The sequence below is a fragment of the Lineus longissimus genome, chromosome 11 (genome assembly GCF_910592395.1).
Source record: "Lineus longissimus chromosome 11, tnLinLong1.2, whole genome shotgun sequence".
Classification (NCBI taxonomy): domain Eukaryota; kingdom Metazoa; phylum Nemertea; class Pilidiophora; order Heteronemertea; family Lineidae; genus Lineus; species Lineus longissimus.
This window is the reverse complement of record NC_088318.1, coordinates 8,257,953-8,277,388: the sequence shown is the minus strand read 5'-3', so window position 1 is coordinate 8,277,388 and position 19,436 is coordinate 8,257,953. Positions and strand designations below refer to the sequence as shown.

The 19,436-nt window shown below is 42.2% G+C and overlaps 1 protein-coding gene across 3 annotated transcripts in view; it reads left to right on the top strand.

Annotated features, from left to right (window-relative positions):
- The first annotated feature begins 438 nt into the window (after positions 1-438).
- The window catches only part of LOC135495768 (short transient receptor potential channel 4-associated protein-like), a 390,467-nt gene continuing 371,469 nt past the window's right edge, over positions 439-19,436 (top strand). For all 3 annotated transcript variants that reach the window (XM_064784679.1, XM_064784678.1, XM_064784676.1), the window contains exons 1-2: positions 439-605; positions 5,154-5,285. In XM_064784679.1, coding sequence (XP_064640749.1) covers positions 468-605; positions 5,154-5,285 — 270 coding nt within the window. In that variant the 5' untranslated portion in view covers positions 439-467. The remainder of the gene's footprint in view (positions 606-5,153; positions 5,286-19,436) is intronic.

The following is a 19,436-nucleotide window of genomic DNA, read 5'->3' as shown; positions in this document are numbered from 1 at the left end:
ATGGTTGACCCTCGATTTTTTTTTATTTTTGTGTAGCGTAGCAACTGTCTTTCATGGGAGAATGGTCACTATAAGAATTATTCAGGAAAAAATGTATAATATTTGGGTTTTTTCGTGATTGTCCGGCCCAATTGGCAATATTGCCCTTTGGGATGGTGAACAGAGCTAGGAGCAAATGCGACGCTTATGATTTATTTAAAGAAATAAAATGCCCGATTTAACATCCTGCAGAATCAGGGGAATCGGGCGTTTCCAGTGATATACAACACAAATGGGTTGTCCTCATGCATTCACTTTGGAAACGCATTTTAAAATAGATGTTACGTCCTGTTAATGGGGCACGTCATCATCGCGTTCATTTGGGAAAAACTCCCTAACGAGACCTTGGTTGAAGGGGCCAGCGGTTCTCAATTGTTCTTGGCATACGCGGTGAGAAGTCGTGCCGCCACCGCCATTTAAAGTCCTGCATGCATGCGCAGGATATTTGTAAACACGGGAGGGAGATGAACATATATCTGAGAGATCGAAAGCGCTGTCATAATACGGCATTTGGCCGTGCTATGAGCGCTCAGTACACTGGAAATGGTCACAGAGGTTTACACCAGGTTAGCATCTTATCATATTCTAGCATAACATGTGTGCAGTTCAAATGTAAACAAAAAATGTATTTTTGGTACTTTTGGTTGCTGGACTTGAGTTTTCCCGCAGTTAGGAGCTGGGGTCAAATTGGTGGTCTATTGTTTATGGGTGCTGTTTTAGTCAGAGGTAGTCCTTGATTATGAAGGGATTTTCAAATTAAGGTGACCATGGTCTTTTTATGTGCTCACCACAGCTTTCAATACTTGATGTATCTGAAGAGGCGCGCGGAACCTGACATGGCCTTACCAAGGAGCTGCTCACGGTGCTGAACTTCTAGCTTGCCTGTCGACTAAGTGCCTTTTTGGCCGAGACATTGCTACATGTAGGAGGAGCACGCATTTTAAATTAATAGTAGTGATAGGGGCAGTTTGGTTCGAGCCATTTGGCAGCCGACATGTGAAGGCCTATATCTGGGATCTCCTTCTTCTCCTTATAAAAAGGGGCATATTGCTGACTAAGGAACAAGGCATATTGACATTGCCTCATCATCTCTATCAGACCAATTGATATACTTTTATATGCACGCATACGATACATCACGCCATTTCAGGGTAATGTCTGTGGACAATTGGTTTGATTAATTTGTCTCTTCGATATTGCTCCTTTATTGCATTAGATTTTCATCGCAATTCAATGTATTCAAGATATAGCCAATTTGAACCTGTCTGCGCCAAGGATAGATTGGTTCCCGATCGACTCACTAGGGATACGCAGTAGAGCACAATGTCATGAAAAATGACCCTTTGTATTGTAAATTCCAATCACCTGTAGGACAGGTCAATTTTTCTCAATAAAATTAATTTTGTTGACTCCTGTAATCTCTACCTTATTAAAAAAAAAAGACAGTGGTGTTAGTCCCAAACTGGTAATTTCTATTTATTTTGACCTCTGTTAAATCAGGATACCTCTCAATTACAGACAGCATTTTGTATCCTTGTGCTGTACAACCCAGCCTGGACATACCACAGTTGTCCATGGAGAAGTCTCATCCTCTCTGACACTTCTTTTCTGTAAAGCTACCGATACAACATACTGAACTAGGGATATCTTCCGTTGCCTCCTGTAATATTTACATACCATGGCTGATTAGTTCAATCATATTTCATCCAGCTGGCAGCTCTGCATTGAAAATTTTAGTGGTATAACGTGTTCTCTTGACCTTCAAACAGTAGTATAAAGCCGATATTTACTACTTTGCACCATCAGTCCTATGTTATTAGGTCATCCAGCTGAGCGCCAGGCCCTTGGGCCTCTTGTTGTGAAGTGTGATATGGCCACTTTGTTTAAATCACTACACGGTCGTACAAAGGCAGAATCACGAATCTTGATAACAAGTGTTAACGATCACCTGATATCGGCGCACGTAGGCCAATGGTGCGTACAAATTAATGAAATGCCCAAACTGAGAACATACAAAACATTGAAAACCTTTTTTGGCATTGAGGATTATGTGAGAACTCCATTGAATAGATCACAACGATCAATATTAGCCCGACTGAGGAATGGATCTTTTCCGATAAACAATGAGATAGGACGCTACAGAGGTATCCCTCTAGTGAATAGAATCTGTCATAAATGTGACTCCAAAACGGTAGAAAACGAAGAACATTTTCTATGTCGATGCCCTGCATATGAAACCCAACGCGTTGGACTTTTCCGAGTAATCAAGGACAAAACAAATATGAACTTTGAAAATGCTTTGCCAGGCGACATAATGAAACACGTTTTATCAGACTCTAATACTGCCAGAAGTGTTGCCATTACGTAGATACGATATATCGCATTAGAAATGAAATTTTTAAGTGCTGGTGGTCTGCGAATCACTAGAATTTTCGTTATCTACTGCATGTATTCTGTGGTTTGTGATGGCACCGGTTCACTTTAATAGAGCCGGTGCCAGCACAAGTAGTCTGTACCTTTGTATCATTTTGATTGTAAGTGAGGTCAGAGCCCGATGATCGTGAATACACGTGGCGTCGGGCCGGCCCCACAATAGTCTCATAGGCCTGTGTGGCCGGCTATGTTAATTATTACATAGGTGACAATAAACAAATATATATATATTCCTCTGTTAGTCACCTACAACCTTGTGATCTCAAACTTGAAAAATATCGCCAGAGATCTTCAACTTTTAATGGATGAGGATGATGCTCCCGGGAAAATCTTTCCAGACTCTCTAGTCATTGCTTACAGACAACCACCTAACTTGTGTAGAACTCTTGTTGGCAGCAAAATGCCATCAACGAAACCTGATGGTACTTTCCCATGCAGGAAACCTAGATGCAAAACATGTGCTCTTGTTGACAACAGTGATTTCAAGGTTCCAATTTCTATGGACATCCACACCCCTGTCGGACATTTCCACTGCAGCAGTGCCAATCTTGTATACATAATAAGATGCAGGAAATGTCTGGACACTATGTACATTGGTGAAACTTGTTAGCCTCTCCGTAAATGCCTCAATGGACATAGACAAACTATCCACACTAAAAACATTGGCCTCCCCGTAGGAAAATATTTTAATTCAGCAGGACATAGGGGGGCCCTTCTTGAAAATCAGGTAAATTCCATTCGGCTTTGTAACTTCTCAACAATTATATATTTTGATGTGAAATACAGTGTGCTGATAGAGGGCAGGCCAAAGGTGTGTTGCGTCGAAAAGTCAGCTGAGTTTGATTCTCCACCAGGCAACAAGGGGAAGAAAAAACACACAACACAAAACGTGTTAGAACTCACCTAATATTTGTCCTATTTTTACCCCTCAATCCATAAAGGCTAGAGGGGTATTGTTGAGATGAGCGCCGTCTCTCTGTCCGTGTGTCTGTCCTTTGGTCAGTCCATAAAGGCTAGAGGGGTATTGTCTAGACGAGTGCCATTTCTCTGGCGGTCCGTCTGTCCTTCGGTCCGTTGATCTTGTTTCCGGAGCCTATCTCCATAACCATAAATGCTAGGCATTTCATCTGTGTGTGGTTTGAAAGTCTTATTGTGCCTTTTGACAGTATGGATAATTTTCGAACTACGCTAGGCCCAAGGGGGGTGCTTCATGTAAAAATCTACTAATGGCTGTATCTCAGGAATTCATGAATGTTTTACTGTGGACACTGCTCATGAGACTACCTCACATGCTACCTGGGTTTTTGATTTGACCTACTTTTCAAGGTCACGGGTCAAACAGCCTAATTTGACCGTCCTTGTTTTCTGAATTTTCATCATTGAGTTTTATGATGGTCTTATGGTGCCATTGCTCATTAGCATAACAGGTCCGTTTTTCTCACACACCACTTAAGCTGTCTCATGAATGATGCGCGTAGTCCACTAAGCCATTTTTTCAACCATGTCACCTTCAGCGTGTGCTGGCTGAGGGGTTATGAAAATTCCCTTTCGCCCTGTACCTTATTGTACAAAAGTGAGTTCAACCTAACAAGTCGATTCAGCTTTTTCTTGTTGCTTTCACCGTCAAATTAAAAACTGGCAATAAGGCCCAAAATGTTAATGATATGTTACCGGTCTCCACCCGCATCAATTCCAACCCCCACCGGTCAATATCTTTTGATTTTCCCATTTATTAGCCAGCAGATGATATCCTGCACCTGAGCAGGAGCTAGCCTATTATATTAATCACTCATCGTTTGAATTTCCCTTAGTTTTATGAATGGATCGTATTCTTCCAAATTTGGATAAAAACACTAAAACACTAAAATAGAATGCGCAATGATATTGCGCGCATGCGTAACCCAAATAGAATGCGCAATGATATTGCGCGCATGCGTAACCCACCTTTGGTACATCCCATTATGACCATTGTTGGCCGTGGATTGTTCCGATTGTTGTGGCTGGGGAACCAACTGTGGCAGAGACAGTAGATCGAGTTAGACTTGGCAACGATGATCACCATTGACGACGCTTGGAGAATGGTCCACATTGTACCATAACCTTCAGTCGGGTCTGAAAGAAACTTTCAATGATTACCCTCTTAAAATGTCTTTCACATTCTATATTTTACCAATATTTCAATAAGACCTACATGTAAATATACTTATCCCTCCAAATCTATTTATCACAGGAGACAAAAAGGAGTTAAACTAAACATTTCCCACTGCGACGGGGGACATTCAACGCTCTGCTTGTTTTCGTCTGTATTCTGTTTCAAAAACCGAACGTGAAACTTTCAACACAGGACCCCCTATGTCAGATAACCTCTGACACTGAATGTGGGTCCGATCCGATTCTCGATTTAGCCACCAGGGGACAAAAACTTTATAAGTGCCTTGTTTTCGATGATATTTTTATGGTAGATACTCCAAGCAAGGCTACCTCACTTGTCACACAGGTCTTTGATTTGACCTACCTTTCAAGGTCACAGAAATTTAATGGCATAAAATTTCCATTTCGCAATATGCTATTGTACATTTCTTAATCCGTATGAATTGTCTGCTAAATATCTATCCAGTGATCTCAGTCGCCCCTGGCCTTTTAATTAATAAGTTGTATTGTACTGTTTGCTTTCTTGACAGCTCCCCTCGCACATCATTAATGAGATGGATGAAAATTACGACCTGCTTGGTATTCTGGGAACTATTCAAGTGTTAGAGGAATACAGTGTGAAGACAGACTATGATGCAGATGATGGCTATGAAACCATGAAGGTAAAATGTGTAGATTGAAGATTAAAATTATTCTCTGCTTGGTGGTGCTGAACAATTTGGTTGTTAGTATGAATTGTAATCAGGTTTTCGATCTTATTATTTCATTGTATGCGCACTTTCGGGGAAAGTTCGTTCGACCGTTTCGTCCACCTGTCCGTATGTCACACTCTTGTGACCTCTCTATATTCTGAACGAGTTCACCTAGACATTTCATATTCAGCCTGCAGGTGTATACGGTGAACATTAAGGCCAAGTGCAATAATGGCTTATCTCGCATTCAAGATGGCCGACAGGCAGCCATTTTGTTGTGAATCTCAGAAATACTTTTTGACCTCTCTATATTCTGAACTAGTTTACGTAGACATTTTATAATCGGCGTGCATATGTATGAGGTGAATATCAAGGCCAAGTTCGATAATTGCCTATCTTGCATTCAAAAGCGGCGGGCAGAAAATGCATGCTGCATACCGTCTGCAGACTGGGGGTTTTCTCATGAGTCAATAGAATCTAAGGTTTGGAATTAGGGGACCATATCATTAGTTGCTTTGCGCCAACTTTTTTTCAAAGTTTGTTTTCTTATATTTGAATTACATACATGTAGCGTGCCAGTGGATGCACTTGGTTCACAGTTAAAGGAATTTAGGCCTACACCCCAACTCGTGGTGTATCGCAAAGCCTGTTTGCACAACGGCCTAGATAATCTTTGTTCTACCGTTTGGCATATACCTGAAATGGCCTCTTATTTTTAGCTCACCTCTTAGCAGAGGTGAGCTTATCCCATACCGTGGCGTCCGTCGTCCGTCGTGGTCGTCGTCGTCGTCGTCGTCGTCGTCGTCGTCCGTCGTCCGTTAGCAGGGCACGTTTCGTAACTGTTAGAGCTATTGAGTTGAAACTTGGTACACATGTACCCTTATGTAATGACACCTTGGAGACCAAGTTTCGGTCCGATTCGTTTCATGGTTTGGCCACCAGGGGGCCAAACGTTAAAAGTGAAAATATGCAATATCTCCCTTAATAGTAGTCGGGAAATTTTGAAAAAAATATGGTAGGTACTTCTAGCAAAGGTGCATCATATATCCTCCGGGTTTTTGATTTGACCTCCTTTTCAAGGTCACAGAGGTCAAATGGTGTAAATTGGCCGTTAGGATGTAACGATGGCACGTTTCTAAACTGCAATGACTATTGATACCAAATTTGGTACACATTTACCCCTTAGTCAGGTGATCTCAGGGACCGAAGTTTGGTCCAATATGATTCACCACTTGACCACCAGGGGGCAAAATCCAAAAACCTTAAAAATGTGATTATTCCTTAACTTCTTGCCTGATTGCCACCAATTTGATATCATGGGTACATCTAACCACCATACAGTATATGTCACACAGGTTTTTAATTTGACCTTCTTGTCAAGGTCACAGAGGTCAAATGGCGTAAATTCGCTGTCAGGCCGTAACTATGGCACGTTTCTTAACTGCAATGACTATTGATCACAAATTAAGTACACATGTACCCCTTGGTCAGGTGATCTTAGGTACCGAAGTTTGGTGCGATCTGATTTGCCGTTTGGCCTCCAGGGAGGGGGCCAAATCCTAAATTCTTCAAAATGCCATTATTCCTAGTAATGACTTGCCCGATTGGCACCAATTTTATATCATAGGTACATCTAATTCTAACAACCATTCAATGTGTCACCCGGGTCTTCTTTGATTTGACCTACTTTTCAAGGTCACAGAGGACGAATGTACTGTAAATTGGCCATTTTGGGGAAATTGTAATTGCTTGGACCTACATCAAACCTAACACTACATGACACAATACCATGCTCTTTATCCATCTTTCCTCCACATGAGGTGAGCACAATGGCCCTGGCCATTTCATTTAGTGTGAAAATCACATGGCAACTGTTGAGATGGTCCCCTAATTCCAGATCTTAATTATGCCCCCGCTAAAGTGGGGGCATTATGTTCTTAGGTGGTTTCCGTCCGCCGCCGCGTCCGCCGCCGCGTCCGCCGCCGCGTCCGCCGCCGCGTCCGCCGCCGCGTCCGCCGCCGCGTCCGCCGCCGCGTCCGCCGCCGCGTCCGCCGCCGCGTCCGCCGCCGCACTGAATTCCAGACTATAACTCAAGAACCCCTTGCTCGGCTGACTTGAAATTTTTATGGGGTGTAAACCTAGTGTGTCAAAGGGTCCCTATTTTTTTTTGGCGCGTTCCAAAATCCAATATGGCCGCCAGCCACCATCTTATATTTTCGCATTCCGCTCGTTAACTGGAGAACCAGAGGTCCAACAGTCTTCAAACTTTTGTGGCGTAATGGTCTATGGTAGGGGAGGTTCCCTATCGATTTTGGGCCCGACCCGAAATCAAAGATGGCCGCCAGCCACCATCTTAGATTTTCGCATTCCGCTCGTTTACTAGAGAACCAGAGGTCCAACAGTCTTCAAACTTTTGTGGCGTAATGGTCTATGGTAGGGGAGGTTCCCTATTGATTTTGGGCCCGACCCGAAATCGAAGATGGCCGCCAGCCACCATCTTAGATTTTGGCATTCCCCTCGTTAACTGGAGAACCGGAGGTCCAACAGTCTTCAAACTTTTGTGGCGTAATTGTCTATGGTAGGGGAGGTTCCCTATCGATTTTGGGCCCGACCCGAAATCAAAGATGGCCGCCAGCCACCATCTTAGATTTTGGCATTCCGCTCGTTAACTGGAGAACCAGAGGTCCAACAGTCTTCAAACTTTTGTGGTGTAATGGTCTATGGTAGGGGAGGTTCCCTATTGATTTTGGGCCAGACCCGAAATTAAAGATGGCCACCAGGTCCCCGACTTGGTGATTTGTATTTTGCCCCGTAAATTAAGAACCGAGTGAGTGACAGACCTGAAACTTATGTGGTGTTATTACCTAGTGTAGGGAAGGTTCCCTATCCATTTTGGGCCCGATCTGAAATCCAAGATGGCTGCCAGGCCCGACTTGGTTTTTCGCATTCCGACCTGTAACTCAAGAACCAAGTGAGTGACAGACCTGAAACTTATGTGGTGTGATGAGGTTGTGTAGGGGAGGTTCCCTGTCGATTTTGGGCCTGACCCAAAATTCAATATGGCTGCCAGCAGCCAACTTAGATTTTGGTATTCCGATTGTTAACTGAAGAACTAGAGGTTTGACACACTTCAAACTTTTGTGGTGCAATGGTCATTCAGGGGATGCTCTCTATCAATTTTGGGCGTGTTCCAAAATCCAATATGGCTGCCAGCATCCAACTTAGATTTTGGTATTCCGATTGTTAACTGAAGAACTAGAGGTTTGACACACTTCAAACTTTTGTGGTGTAATGGTCTTCAGTAGGGGAGTTTCTCTATTGATTTTGGGCGCATTCCAGAATCGAAAATGGCCTCCAGCCGCCATCTTAGATTTTTGCTGAGATGAGATAAGATAAGAGATGAGATAAATAGCCACGCAGTTGCTATTCATTGATATCCGAGCATTGGATATTCTGTGACAGACAGCAGGAGATGAGATAAATAGCTAGGAAATTCCTATTCATTGATATCCGAGCATTGGATATTCTGTGACTGACACCAGGAGAAGGGATAAATAGCCTGACAGTTGTTATTCATTAGCATGTAAGCAATGGATATTCTGTGACTGATTCTAGCAGATTGCACTAGCTACCCGGCAGTGACTAGTCTTTAACTTCCTGAGTACCAGATATTCTGTGACTGATTCCAGGAGATCGCATAATTGATGCTGTTCCAGTAACAGGGTCAACAGCTTGCCCGCTGATCTTCTGTGTAAATTGCTAGCAGGCAATCGCCTTGGAAACGGCAAAAACTTAAAAGATCAAGGAGATGACAACGGCGAAAATAGTATAGACCACGCTTCACCTCTGTAGTGAGTAAATGGGAAAACCAACCTCTGCTGTTCACGTGCATGTCTATTGTCAGACCAACTAGCCCAGTCAACAGCCATATTATTGTGGATGTTATTTGAGAGCCTCCACAAAATTTCATAAACAGCCACAGAGAAGATATTATCGTATTTATGCGCTTATAAGCGCACTGGGCTTATATTCGAGGTGCGCTTATAGCCACAATTTCATATTTATAGGCTAAATAACGTGCGCAATGAACATATTAACACACCGAACACACCAGAGCAGGGGCATACATTCGCAATTTGCCCCAATTGCGTTATATATTTCTAGTTTTAATACAGAAGTTGGCTGAAAGCAACTGCTGATATGGTCCCCTAATTCCAGACCTCAGATTCTATTGACTCATGAGAAAACCCCCAGTCTGCAGACGGTATGCAGCATGCATTTTCTGCCCGCCGCATTCAAAAGGACGACTGGTGGCCATTTTGTTGTGAATCTCAGAAATGCCTTGTGACCTCTCTATATTCTGAACTAGTTCACATAGACATTTCATATTTGGCGTGCGTGTGTATCTGGTGAATATTTAGGCCGAAATCGAAAATGGCTTATGGTGTAGATCCGATGACAGTAAACAGAAAAAGGTTCTTTAACGTTCTTGATTGATGATTTATTACAAAACACGTTCTGCAAAAAACAAATATACAAACATTAGGTACTGAAACACATTCGGTATTGCGAATGAACATTACAAACGAATCAAAGAGAAATCGAAAGGAAAGTGTTTCGTGTTATAATGGAAACAGGACTGACGTCTGCGAATGATTCTAAAAAATGGCGTTAACCCAACCGAAATACGTAACGTAAATAACAACAAAGACGGCGACGTGATGACGTATCAAAGGAAATGACATAATACAAAAGGGCAGGAAAAAGAATCCCTAAAAATGTACAAAGTATTCAAAACAAACCTTTCGGGGCCAAAGCTGTAATACATTTTTCAAAAAATTCATATTATATACACATTGCTTGTCTTGACTATAACTAGCATGGCCAGCTCACCAACGTTTTCTTTTCAGCAACATCGCGCCGTCGTAACGTAACGACGTAGGCCTATGTTCAAGCGCAACGCACCTCGAGGGAAATTTCTGACACTCCAAAAAAAGTCTCAATAAAAGTAGTATACGTTCATCAAATAGTTAATTTGAAAATATCAGCAATATCTGCATTACCTAAGCTTGCTAATACTTTTTATCTGATGAAAATCCGTTCACTAATTTGTAAGTTTCAATTAGCAGAACTTGAACAATGCCCGGCGTAAAAGCCGCTTGACGTCATCTGTGTTACTTTTGCGTTATGGACGAACTTGGTCGCCAACCGTTCACTATGTCCATCTAAAAATAAATCTGGGGAATTCCGGTGGGACTGAATACATGTCGTTCATCCCTGATTGTGATGGTGGTACTGTTGATGGAACAGATTCAACGGTTGCCAATCCTGTTGAGTCACTGCTTGAAGAATTCGGTCCAGTAGATGCATCTTCTCTTTATCCGGGGCCATACTGTGAAGCCGCTGGTTTAAAAAAGGAGCATGTGTTGAATCGTCCAGTTGCCGCAATTTGTGAAGATGCCCTGAACAATGGTGTTTTGTTTGAATTAGCCACATTCTTTAGGCGGAACTCCGTACCAAAAAGTGAACTTGTCAATTTAGCGTTAGCTTTAGGTGGCCATAGGTATACTGCCATGGTTATAAATTGACATATATTGTACATTTAATTAGTTTAAATTCCATTTTACCTACAGAGTCTTTATTCTCCTGTTGAATACCTCCGTTTTGATACCCCACATGATATGGTTTGTAAAAAATTTAGACATCGCAGCATTTTAGCACGCAAAATGGGCGTGGCTATTAGTGTTGCCATGGTTACTTACCCCTACCCCTCCTTAAACTATGCTTCATTGACTTTGCCTATCGATGAATCTTGAAGGCATTTGAGATATTTTTTAGGAGTTGTATAGAAGATCCAATGTTCTCAAACAACCAATTTTTCAGTCAATTATGCTAATTTTTGGGGTGTTTCGGTAACCATGACAACCACATGGTAACCAAAATAAGGGGGCATCGGTGTAGAAAGTTTTGTGGAGGACAACCTGTTATGTAATAAACATGAACTAAGACTATATTTGTGTGGAAGCATCTTTATTCACTTGTAAATTTGCATGGTTATGTAATTAAATCACCTAATTAGCATAAAATATGCTAATTAGTCGTTGAAACGACATTTATGTCGCAACGTAACCAACACGCTTGCGTTGCCAGGGAAAAATTACATAAGTATGTCAAATCTCGTTATGATCAGACAGGTCTAAATATCACTTTGAATCATCCAATGTACTATTGTCAGTGTTAACTCTGATAACCCTGTTTTGATGAAAATGACCATCTACCCAGACCAATGTCCAATGCATTAACCATTGTCCCCTTTCTTGGTTTTGTCCTAAAACCCGGGCTATTTCGGACCCTTAAAACTGGTGCTGCATAGCAATGCATGGTCCGATTTTCAAAATTTAAAGTTCTCTGTGTTCTGTATGAGGAGAGCTATCTAAGTATCTAAAATTCAAAGCATTTTGAACACATTCAAATTTTGAGCTGGCCATGCTACTATAACGTTCAACCAAAATCTGACTCTTTGATACTTACCCTTTAAATTACATTACACCTATATACAATACAATAGATGTATTCAAATACATATGAAATCAGTTACGTATGAGACAGTAAGGACTTAATTTCAAATCTGCATCAAGTCTGTAAATGCTCAAATTACCATATGTATCAATGAATTGGTTATAGTCTCTATTTATACGAATGATGAGTTGAGGAATAGCTTTTCACACAAATGCGCATCTTACAAGGTTCATATTGTAATGAGGTAATGTACGTTCTGGCACATAAATGATGAACGAGTTCGGTTTAACCTATCTCCCGCTTTTCATGCTCCATTTGATATGGCAAGGTCTTAATTTTCTAATAATAAGCAGCATTTTTGGACAGCGCGCTTATACTCACCCGACTTTGTTTTCACTTTAAGATTTCTGACAATCTCATCGTCGCAGGGGAAGATCTCGGTGATGCGACCAATCTGCTATTTTCCTCTTGGTGTGTTAATTTCTGATACCAGGACAACGTCATCAAAAACGCAAAACGCTTGCACACTTGATTAATGAGGGTCTGCACGAACTCAAAACGTCTGTGTAGGTTCTTTATTTCTTGAAATGGTCCTTGTCGCGCGTCCAATCAAGAAGTGGTTTGGAGTCAATGGTTGCAAATCATTAGGGTCATTGGATGAATATCCTATCGGTCTGGAATTGACCAAACTCTGAACTTTAGCGAAGACTGTGGACATTTCAATTCATCCCAAGTGAGGAATCTCAGGGCGCCTTTTACTTGCTTTATCAGGCTTTCATAGAATCCTCCTTGGTGTGGAGTGAGCGGTGTAATAAACTTCCATTTTACTCCGTGCAAAATAGCGAAGTTTTCGATCTGATTTCTTCCTTCTTTCACTAGTTTTCTTAGTTCCTTTTCAGGACCGACGAATGAGGTCGCGTTGTCTGAAATTATGGTCATAGGCCAGCTGTGGTGTGCTACGAAATGTCTCAATGACTGGAGGAATGACTGAGTTGAAAGACTTTCTACAATTTCCAGATGTATGGCGCGTACCGTCGCACAAGTGAATATGGCTCCCCAAGCTTTGATTGATTTGTTCCGTCCATATTTGAGCAAGAAGGGTCCAAACAGTTCAACTCCAGTTGTCGAGAATGGTGGTGAAAAGAGTTTAAAATGTTCGGATGGTAAGTTGGCCATCAGTGTACTCTGACAAGGTTGTCTACACATGCGACATATTATACAGTTCTTCGTGATTTCCTTGGCTAGGTGGCGTCCTCTCAATATCCAGAATTCTTGTCTGCTTTGGCAGAGGGTCCTCTCTGATCCAGGGTGTCCCATCGTGCAGTGGGTGTCTTGCATTACGAGCCTGGAAATATAACTTGAGGATGGAAGTAGGACGGGGTGCTTCTGGTCAAATGTGTATGACGATTTCCTCAGTCTTCCTCCAACTCGCAGGATTCCGGCTTCCATAAAGGGGGTAAAGTCATTGCACCGCTTCTTCCAATCACCTAACTCCTTCTGTGCGTGACGAATCTAATAGTTCCTACCGAGGTCTACTTCTTCAACTTGTAGAGTTCCAGTGCTCATTTCATCAGTCTTTGCTTGAATTTGCATTTCATGTCATGCACAAACCGAAGGCAATATGCAGTCACTCGAATGAGTCGTTCCCAGTTTGAAAAGTTCTGAGGGTCAGTCAGTGGTTCGGTTTTCACTGTCAGGCAGATGGGTTTTTGTCTCTTCCTTTCAACGTCATCTACTGGTGTTTGGATACTTGAAACATCTGGCCATTTTTCTCGTGGTCCTTTCATAAATTCTGGTCCGTTCATCCACCTGTTTTCTATTTCTTCTCTTCAACTGTCAATCTGCGACTCAGATCATCTGCAGGGATTTTTAGCTCAGCTGAAAAGCTGAGCTATTCATATGAGTAAATGGTAGAATGAGTGTCCGTCTGTCTGTCTGTCTGTCTGTCTGTCTGTCTGTCTGTCTGTCTGTCTGTCTGTCCGTTAAACAGGCACGTTTCAAAACTATGGCGGATAGGCGATAGATTTTCCCTCTGAGGCGTTGAGACCCTTCAGGACTCCTGAATAGACCAAATGTGGGTCCGGCAGGATGAGCGGTTTGGCCACTAGGTGGCACCAAGCGAAATTTTCCAAAAACTTTTCCAGCAGCTGATTTCTCAGTTGGGGATCATGAATCAAATCTAATTTTATAGAGCAAAGCTTTCTCTTTCATTATCAATAGGCGTAGTTCATGAATTTCTCACCAGGTGGTGTTACTGGCGCAATTTAGTGAGCACCCCCCAAGAAGAGCATTTTAAATTTCGCGCGAGTTATCCCACGTCCAATCACACATGCAGCGAACGTCACGTCTCGAGTCTGCGCAGTTCAGACGTAAGGAGACCATGCTATGGAATAGATCGCGTTCTGTCAATTCAGAGGTAAGTTCTCATTAAATTCACAATTTCATAGGCGATAATATTTGGCTGCTTGTGTTATTGCATGTTGATGACATTAGGGAAGGCTTGGATTGTTTAATTGGATGTGATTAATTTGAAATAGTTCGTCGACGATCGTTGAAAAACGATCTGCGAAATGCAGCTTGGTTGGTCTGAGAAACGATGTCAAAGTCCGGCTTTAAATCATGGATTTCTCAACAAATAACTCTTGTCACATAGCAGAACTAATGTGAATAAACAAGACAATAATAAACATCGTTCTGATATCATCGGGTAAGGTTGCCAATGTACATAAACAGTGTAATTGAGGATCGACGCCAGCGATTTGAAATGTCAACAAACAGTAAATGCGATATGATACACACTGACACTTGCACACTGTACATAGCACAATGCTTCAAACGGGGCCGATTCATCACTCTTATCACAATGTATTCCCAATCATATCAATGAACTTCCTTGATCATTCGGCCCTAGCGCCTTATCAGTGACAGTTGTTGTTGGCCTTGTATTTGATATAAAACTTGGCTAGCTTACCTATTCTATCAAAATTAAAATGTTATCTCCTCATCATGTTTTGCAGGACAGGAATGATCTGCAGCTGCATTTGAACATATTTGGTGACTACATCTCAAAGATGACCAAGAGAGAGGATCGAGCTATGACTTTGCACATCCCATCGACTTCGGTGTTCACCAGTGCAATCATCAGAAGAGCCAGGCAATTCTAGTATTCAAGTCTTTCATTCTGTAATACTTACCTCAAAATTTACTAAATAAAGAAAACCGCATGTGGCAGTTGGTTAAAAAAATCAAGTCTATCTGTTTAAAGTTTTTACTTGCTATCATTATTATCAACATTTCAATGGTGGCATTCTGCTAAGGTTTGTTAAGAGTTTCACTTGACTTAAGCAGGGTGTACACTAGTAAAATATTAGCAACATTTTACCAACATTTTACCAACATTTTACCAACATTTTACCAACATTTTACCAACATTTTACCAACATTTTACCAACATTTTACCAACATTTTTACAACAATTTTGCAACAAGCCCTTCAAGGCCCTGTGTTCACTAGCAACAAAATTGCAACAAATTAGCAACATTTTTACAACATGTTGGTAAATTGTTGCAAACTTTTTAGTGGGAACAAAGGGAAATAGGTATTTTGGAGGGAAAATGGATGATTCCAAGGAGAGAAGATGTGTTTTGAGTGCTTCTGCAGCAATTTTAGCTGTCATTGTTGAGAGACGGAAGAGGCGGCGAAATAACCAAAGAGAATATGGACCAGGCCCTGGATCAAAATGAGGGTGGATGATGGGGCATACCACTGCCTGTTAAGGCCGCGTATCCATAGGGTATGCCCTTGTGTAGTGTGGCGTTATGGCGTAACAGCCTTGTGACCTGGCACTATGCCCTGAGTCTCCATTGGATATTCCTTTTTGGTCATGTAGGCCTTTGTAGTCCTCATTTCGCAGCGGTCAATCGCGTTTATCCGCACGCTGTCATTATTTCAGAAGACAATTTCTTATGAATATTGAAAATGAAAATACAAGTAACTTGTATTTTCACTTGCAACATCAAATTGACATGTACATGTATATAAAACCTGACTTTTAAGCAACAAATTACAGGTTCGTGCTTGTTATGATAATCATCAGTTTCGGGATCCCAGAGTAGTTCCCGTTGATGAACCTCTTGAATTAATTTCGCCTCAGACATTGCTTCCGTGTTGTTCACTCGCAAAAGAATGGACATGTTCAATCCCAATATGGGCCTATATCCCCAATCCACAGTGCATATATGCCCGCAATGTGACACGGCATAACCTATGGGAACGATCAATAACACCAACGAAGGTTCATTGTCCGTGTGGCGCGCCAGGCGGTAAAAAGGGAATGTTGTGCAGGGCACGGAACAGCCTATGGATACGCAGCCTAAAGGAGTTGCGGCTGACTGACAAGCCGTCACACAAAAACTTCTAGAAAAGGTTTCATCACCCTACGAAGCAAGACACTCACTTGAGAGTTGCTATACCTGCTTCTTGTTCAAGTCACATGAACTCCGGTAGATCACATGACGCAAATCCTATTTCTGATTGGCTGAAGAGTTTGCAACATTTTTACAACATGCAACAAAGAATTGCATTGCATTTAATTTGCAACAATTTTACAACATGTTGTAAGACGCGTTTTGCTCTGTACACACTACGCAACATTTTTGCAACATTTGTTGCAACTGGAAATGTAAAAATGTTGCTAATATTTTACTAGTGTACACAGGCCTTTAGGCAATAATAGAGTTGGGTAGAGCATTTTGTTAATGTTACCCTTTTAGTTAGGGAAACTGGTGCCTTCTGCATTAGGTGGACCCCACTTACTCATCTGTCAGACCAGCCTCACACGTCGGCAGTAGAGTTTAAGGTCCAGTCTGCGAGATTTACCCATTTCTACCCAGCCAAAAGCGGGTGATTGGGCTAGTCTCTCCATGTGATTCAATTCGCATGGATTCTTGTGTCCCGGTGCTGAAAGGATCCCTCCACAAGGGCAGACTACATCCGGTGGCACTGAAGTATGGAAGAAAGACAGAAGACGACCAATTTGCGAAAAGGATCATCATCATCATCATCATGGTAACAGCTGAGGATGAATCATGTTGCTGTGTGTAGAATTGATGGTCCAATATAGGTTAGGTTATCTGTTTGCGCACACATTGCAAGGGTGGAGCTTGCTTGAAGTAGATTGCGCCAGTCTACCGTAATTCACTGTTACACATCCAGAAGCTAATATCCTTAGGCTTTGAGTCCTTAGTTTAGTAGAGTTTGACGAGTAATGTAATATATACGAACAACGCAGCAACAACTCAGCTGAGCGCCAGGCCCTTGGGCCTCTTGTTTTTCTGTAGGAACATGTCTCCAATGGCTTGCATTCCATGTAGACTGGATTTCTGCCACCCTAACACCTACAAAAGGCTATAACGTGATTGATTCTGACTGCAACCAGTGTAAAACAATCTGCGAATCAGTCCATAGTGTCACGGTCGGTTTGTCCTTGAGTTCAGTTACAATTGTTTTCGCTAGTCTAGATGCTACAAGTGCTGCCATCAGTTCAAGTCTTGGGATTGTAGTCTGTTGAAGTGGGTATCAGGACACTTCCCCCCTGGACATTTGCCCCCCGGACTTCTGCCCCCCCCCTAGGAATCTGCCCCCCGGATTTTTGTCCCCCGGACATTAGCCCCCCTAGGACTTCTGCCCCCCCTAGGACATCTGCCCCTCGGACATTTGCCCCCCGGACATTAGCCCCCATAGGACTTCTGCCCCCCTAGGACATCTGCCACCCGGACATTTGCCCCCCCCTGGACATTAGCCCCCATAGGATTTCTGAAGACATTGTTTCTTTTCTATTTATAGTAACAATAATTCTATATATAGTTACGTCGCGGAATGCTATTCCGATGCTTGTGACGCGATAGGCTTGCGTAGCTAAGCCCGAATAAAAAAAAAGTTCCTACCCGACGAAGGGCTCCAGAGCCAAAAAAAATTTATAGTGCATTTTACACTAGAATGTACACCTACCCGGATTTTTCCATATTTCAGATTTTTTTTATTTGCTCAGCAGCTATATTTTCAGCCTTAAAATGAATTAAAAAAAACAAAAACACCTCCCCCTACCCACCTCCTCCCAGAAGCAAGGGCGCTAACCAGCTTTTTTTAAAAGTGGCCTAATGTTACTCCTTTTCTGAGAAATGCCTCTGTCATACAATGTTTCTGTGAATCTATTCTTAGTACATGTACATGTGACCGACCATAGAGCTTGTACTAGTACAGTTCTGCCAGTGTCAATCAGTCATGGAGTTCATAGCAACTAGTCGTGGAGGGAGGAAGCTTCTCTTTGAAGGTTTCTGTTATGTTAAGCAAAAAGATTTAAGCGAGGGGAAGGAAAGTTGGGAATGTGAGCAAAGACGAAGTGAGTGCAAAGCAAAGTTGCACATCATGAACAACCAGGTTGTGCAGAGGGTGAACGACAATACACATGCTGGAGATGCTGCTCGAGTTGAAATGCTGACAGTGAGGAGCAATATGAAACAGAGAGCGGAAGAAACAGAAGAAACTCCACAACAGATAATTACAGCAGGAGTACAAAACATGAGTGATGCAGCCGCTGGAGCTATGACACCCATAACAAACGTCCGCAGAAATATCCGATGAAACAGACAGTGTGCTGGAAACCAACCTCCTGTCCCGGCCAGTGCTGCAGATGTTATTATCCCCAGACAGTACCAAATGACAGCTAGTGATGGTATCTTTTTACGGTTTGATAATGGTGAAGGGGAAGCTGACAGAATACTCATTTATATGAGTGAAGATGGGCAACAATGCCTTGCAAAGTCTGATTGATGGTTCGCCGACAGAACATTTAAAGTAGTTCCAGAAGTCTTTTTCCGACTGCACCATTCACAGTTTAACAGCTAATGGAAGTGTTTTCCCTAGTGTGTATGCTCTCATCACCAATAAGAGACAGGATACCTATGCGCGTGTTCTTCAAGAAGTGCCGGCCATCGCAGGTGGGGTGAACGGCCTCCAGCCGCCAGAAGTGCTCATTGACTTCAAACGGGCAGCCATGAATGCCATACTGGATGTGTTCACCGACGTGGAGGTGAAAGGATGTTTCTTTCACATGACTCAAAATGTATATCGTCAGGTAAATATGCCAAAGTAGGGGGAAAACCTGAAATTTTGGTTCGTTCGAAATAAATCAGACATACCAATTTCAGTATGCTTGGAGTTCCAAAAGAAATTGGAACATTCCAAAAATTGGAACGTCTGTCATATGACCTCCCAAATTCTTTTTCTAATTGATTTTTGATAATCGTACCCGGTATATTTGATTCTCCAGGTTCTTCAACTCGTCACTTATCAGTCAAAGCAATTGTTTACGGATTTACCACGATTCAATAAAAAATTAAAACGTTTAATTTAACCGGCGGCCCCGACAATTGCCATGGGCGATAATCTAAAAATATTTTGCTTGCCCTTATTGCTTGCCATAGTTGTGTACGAAATGTCATTTTTTTCAGGTTCAAGCCCGAGGATTGGCTTACCAGGTAGATGCAGAGGTATGATGCAGAGGTATGATGCAGATGGTATCTGTCTTCGGACTCCAGCAAA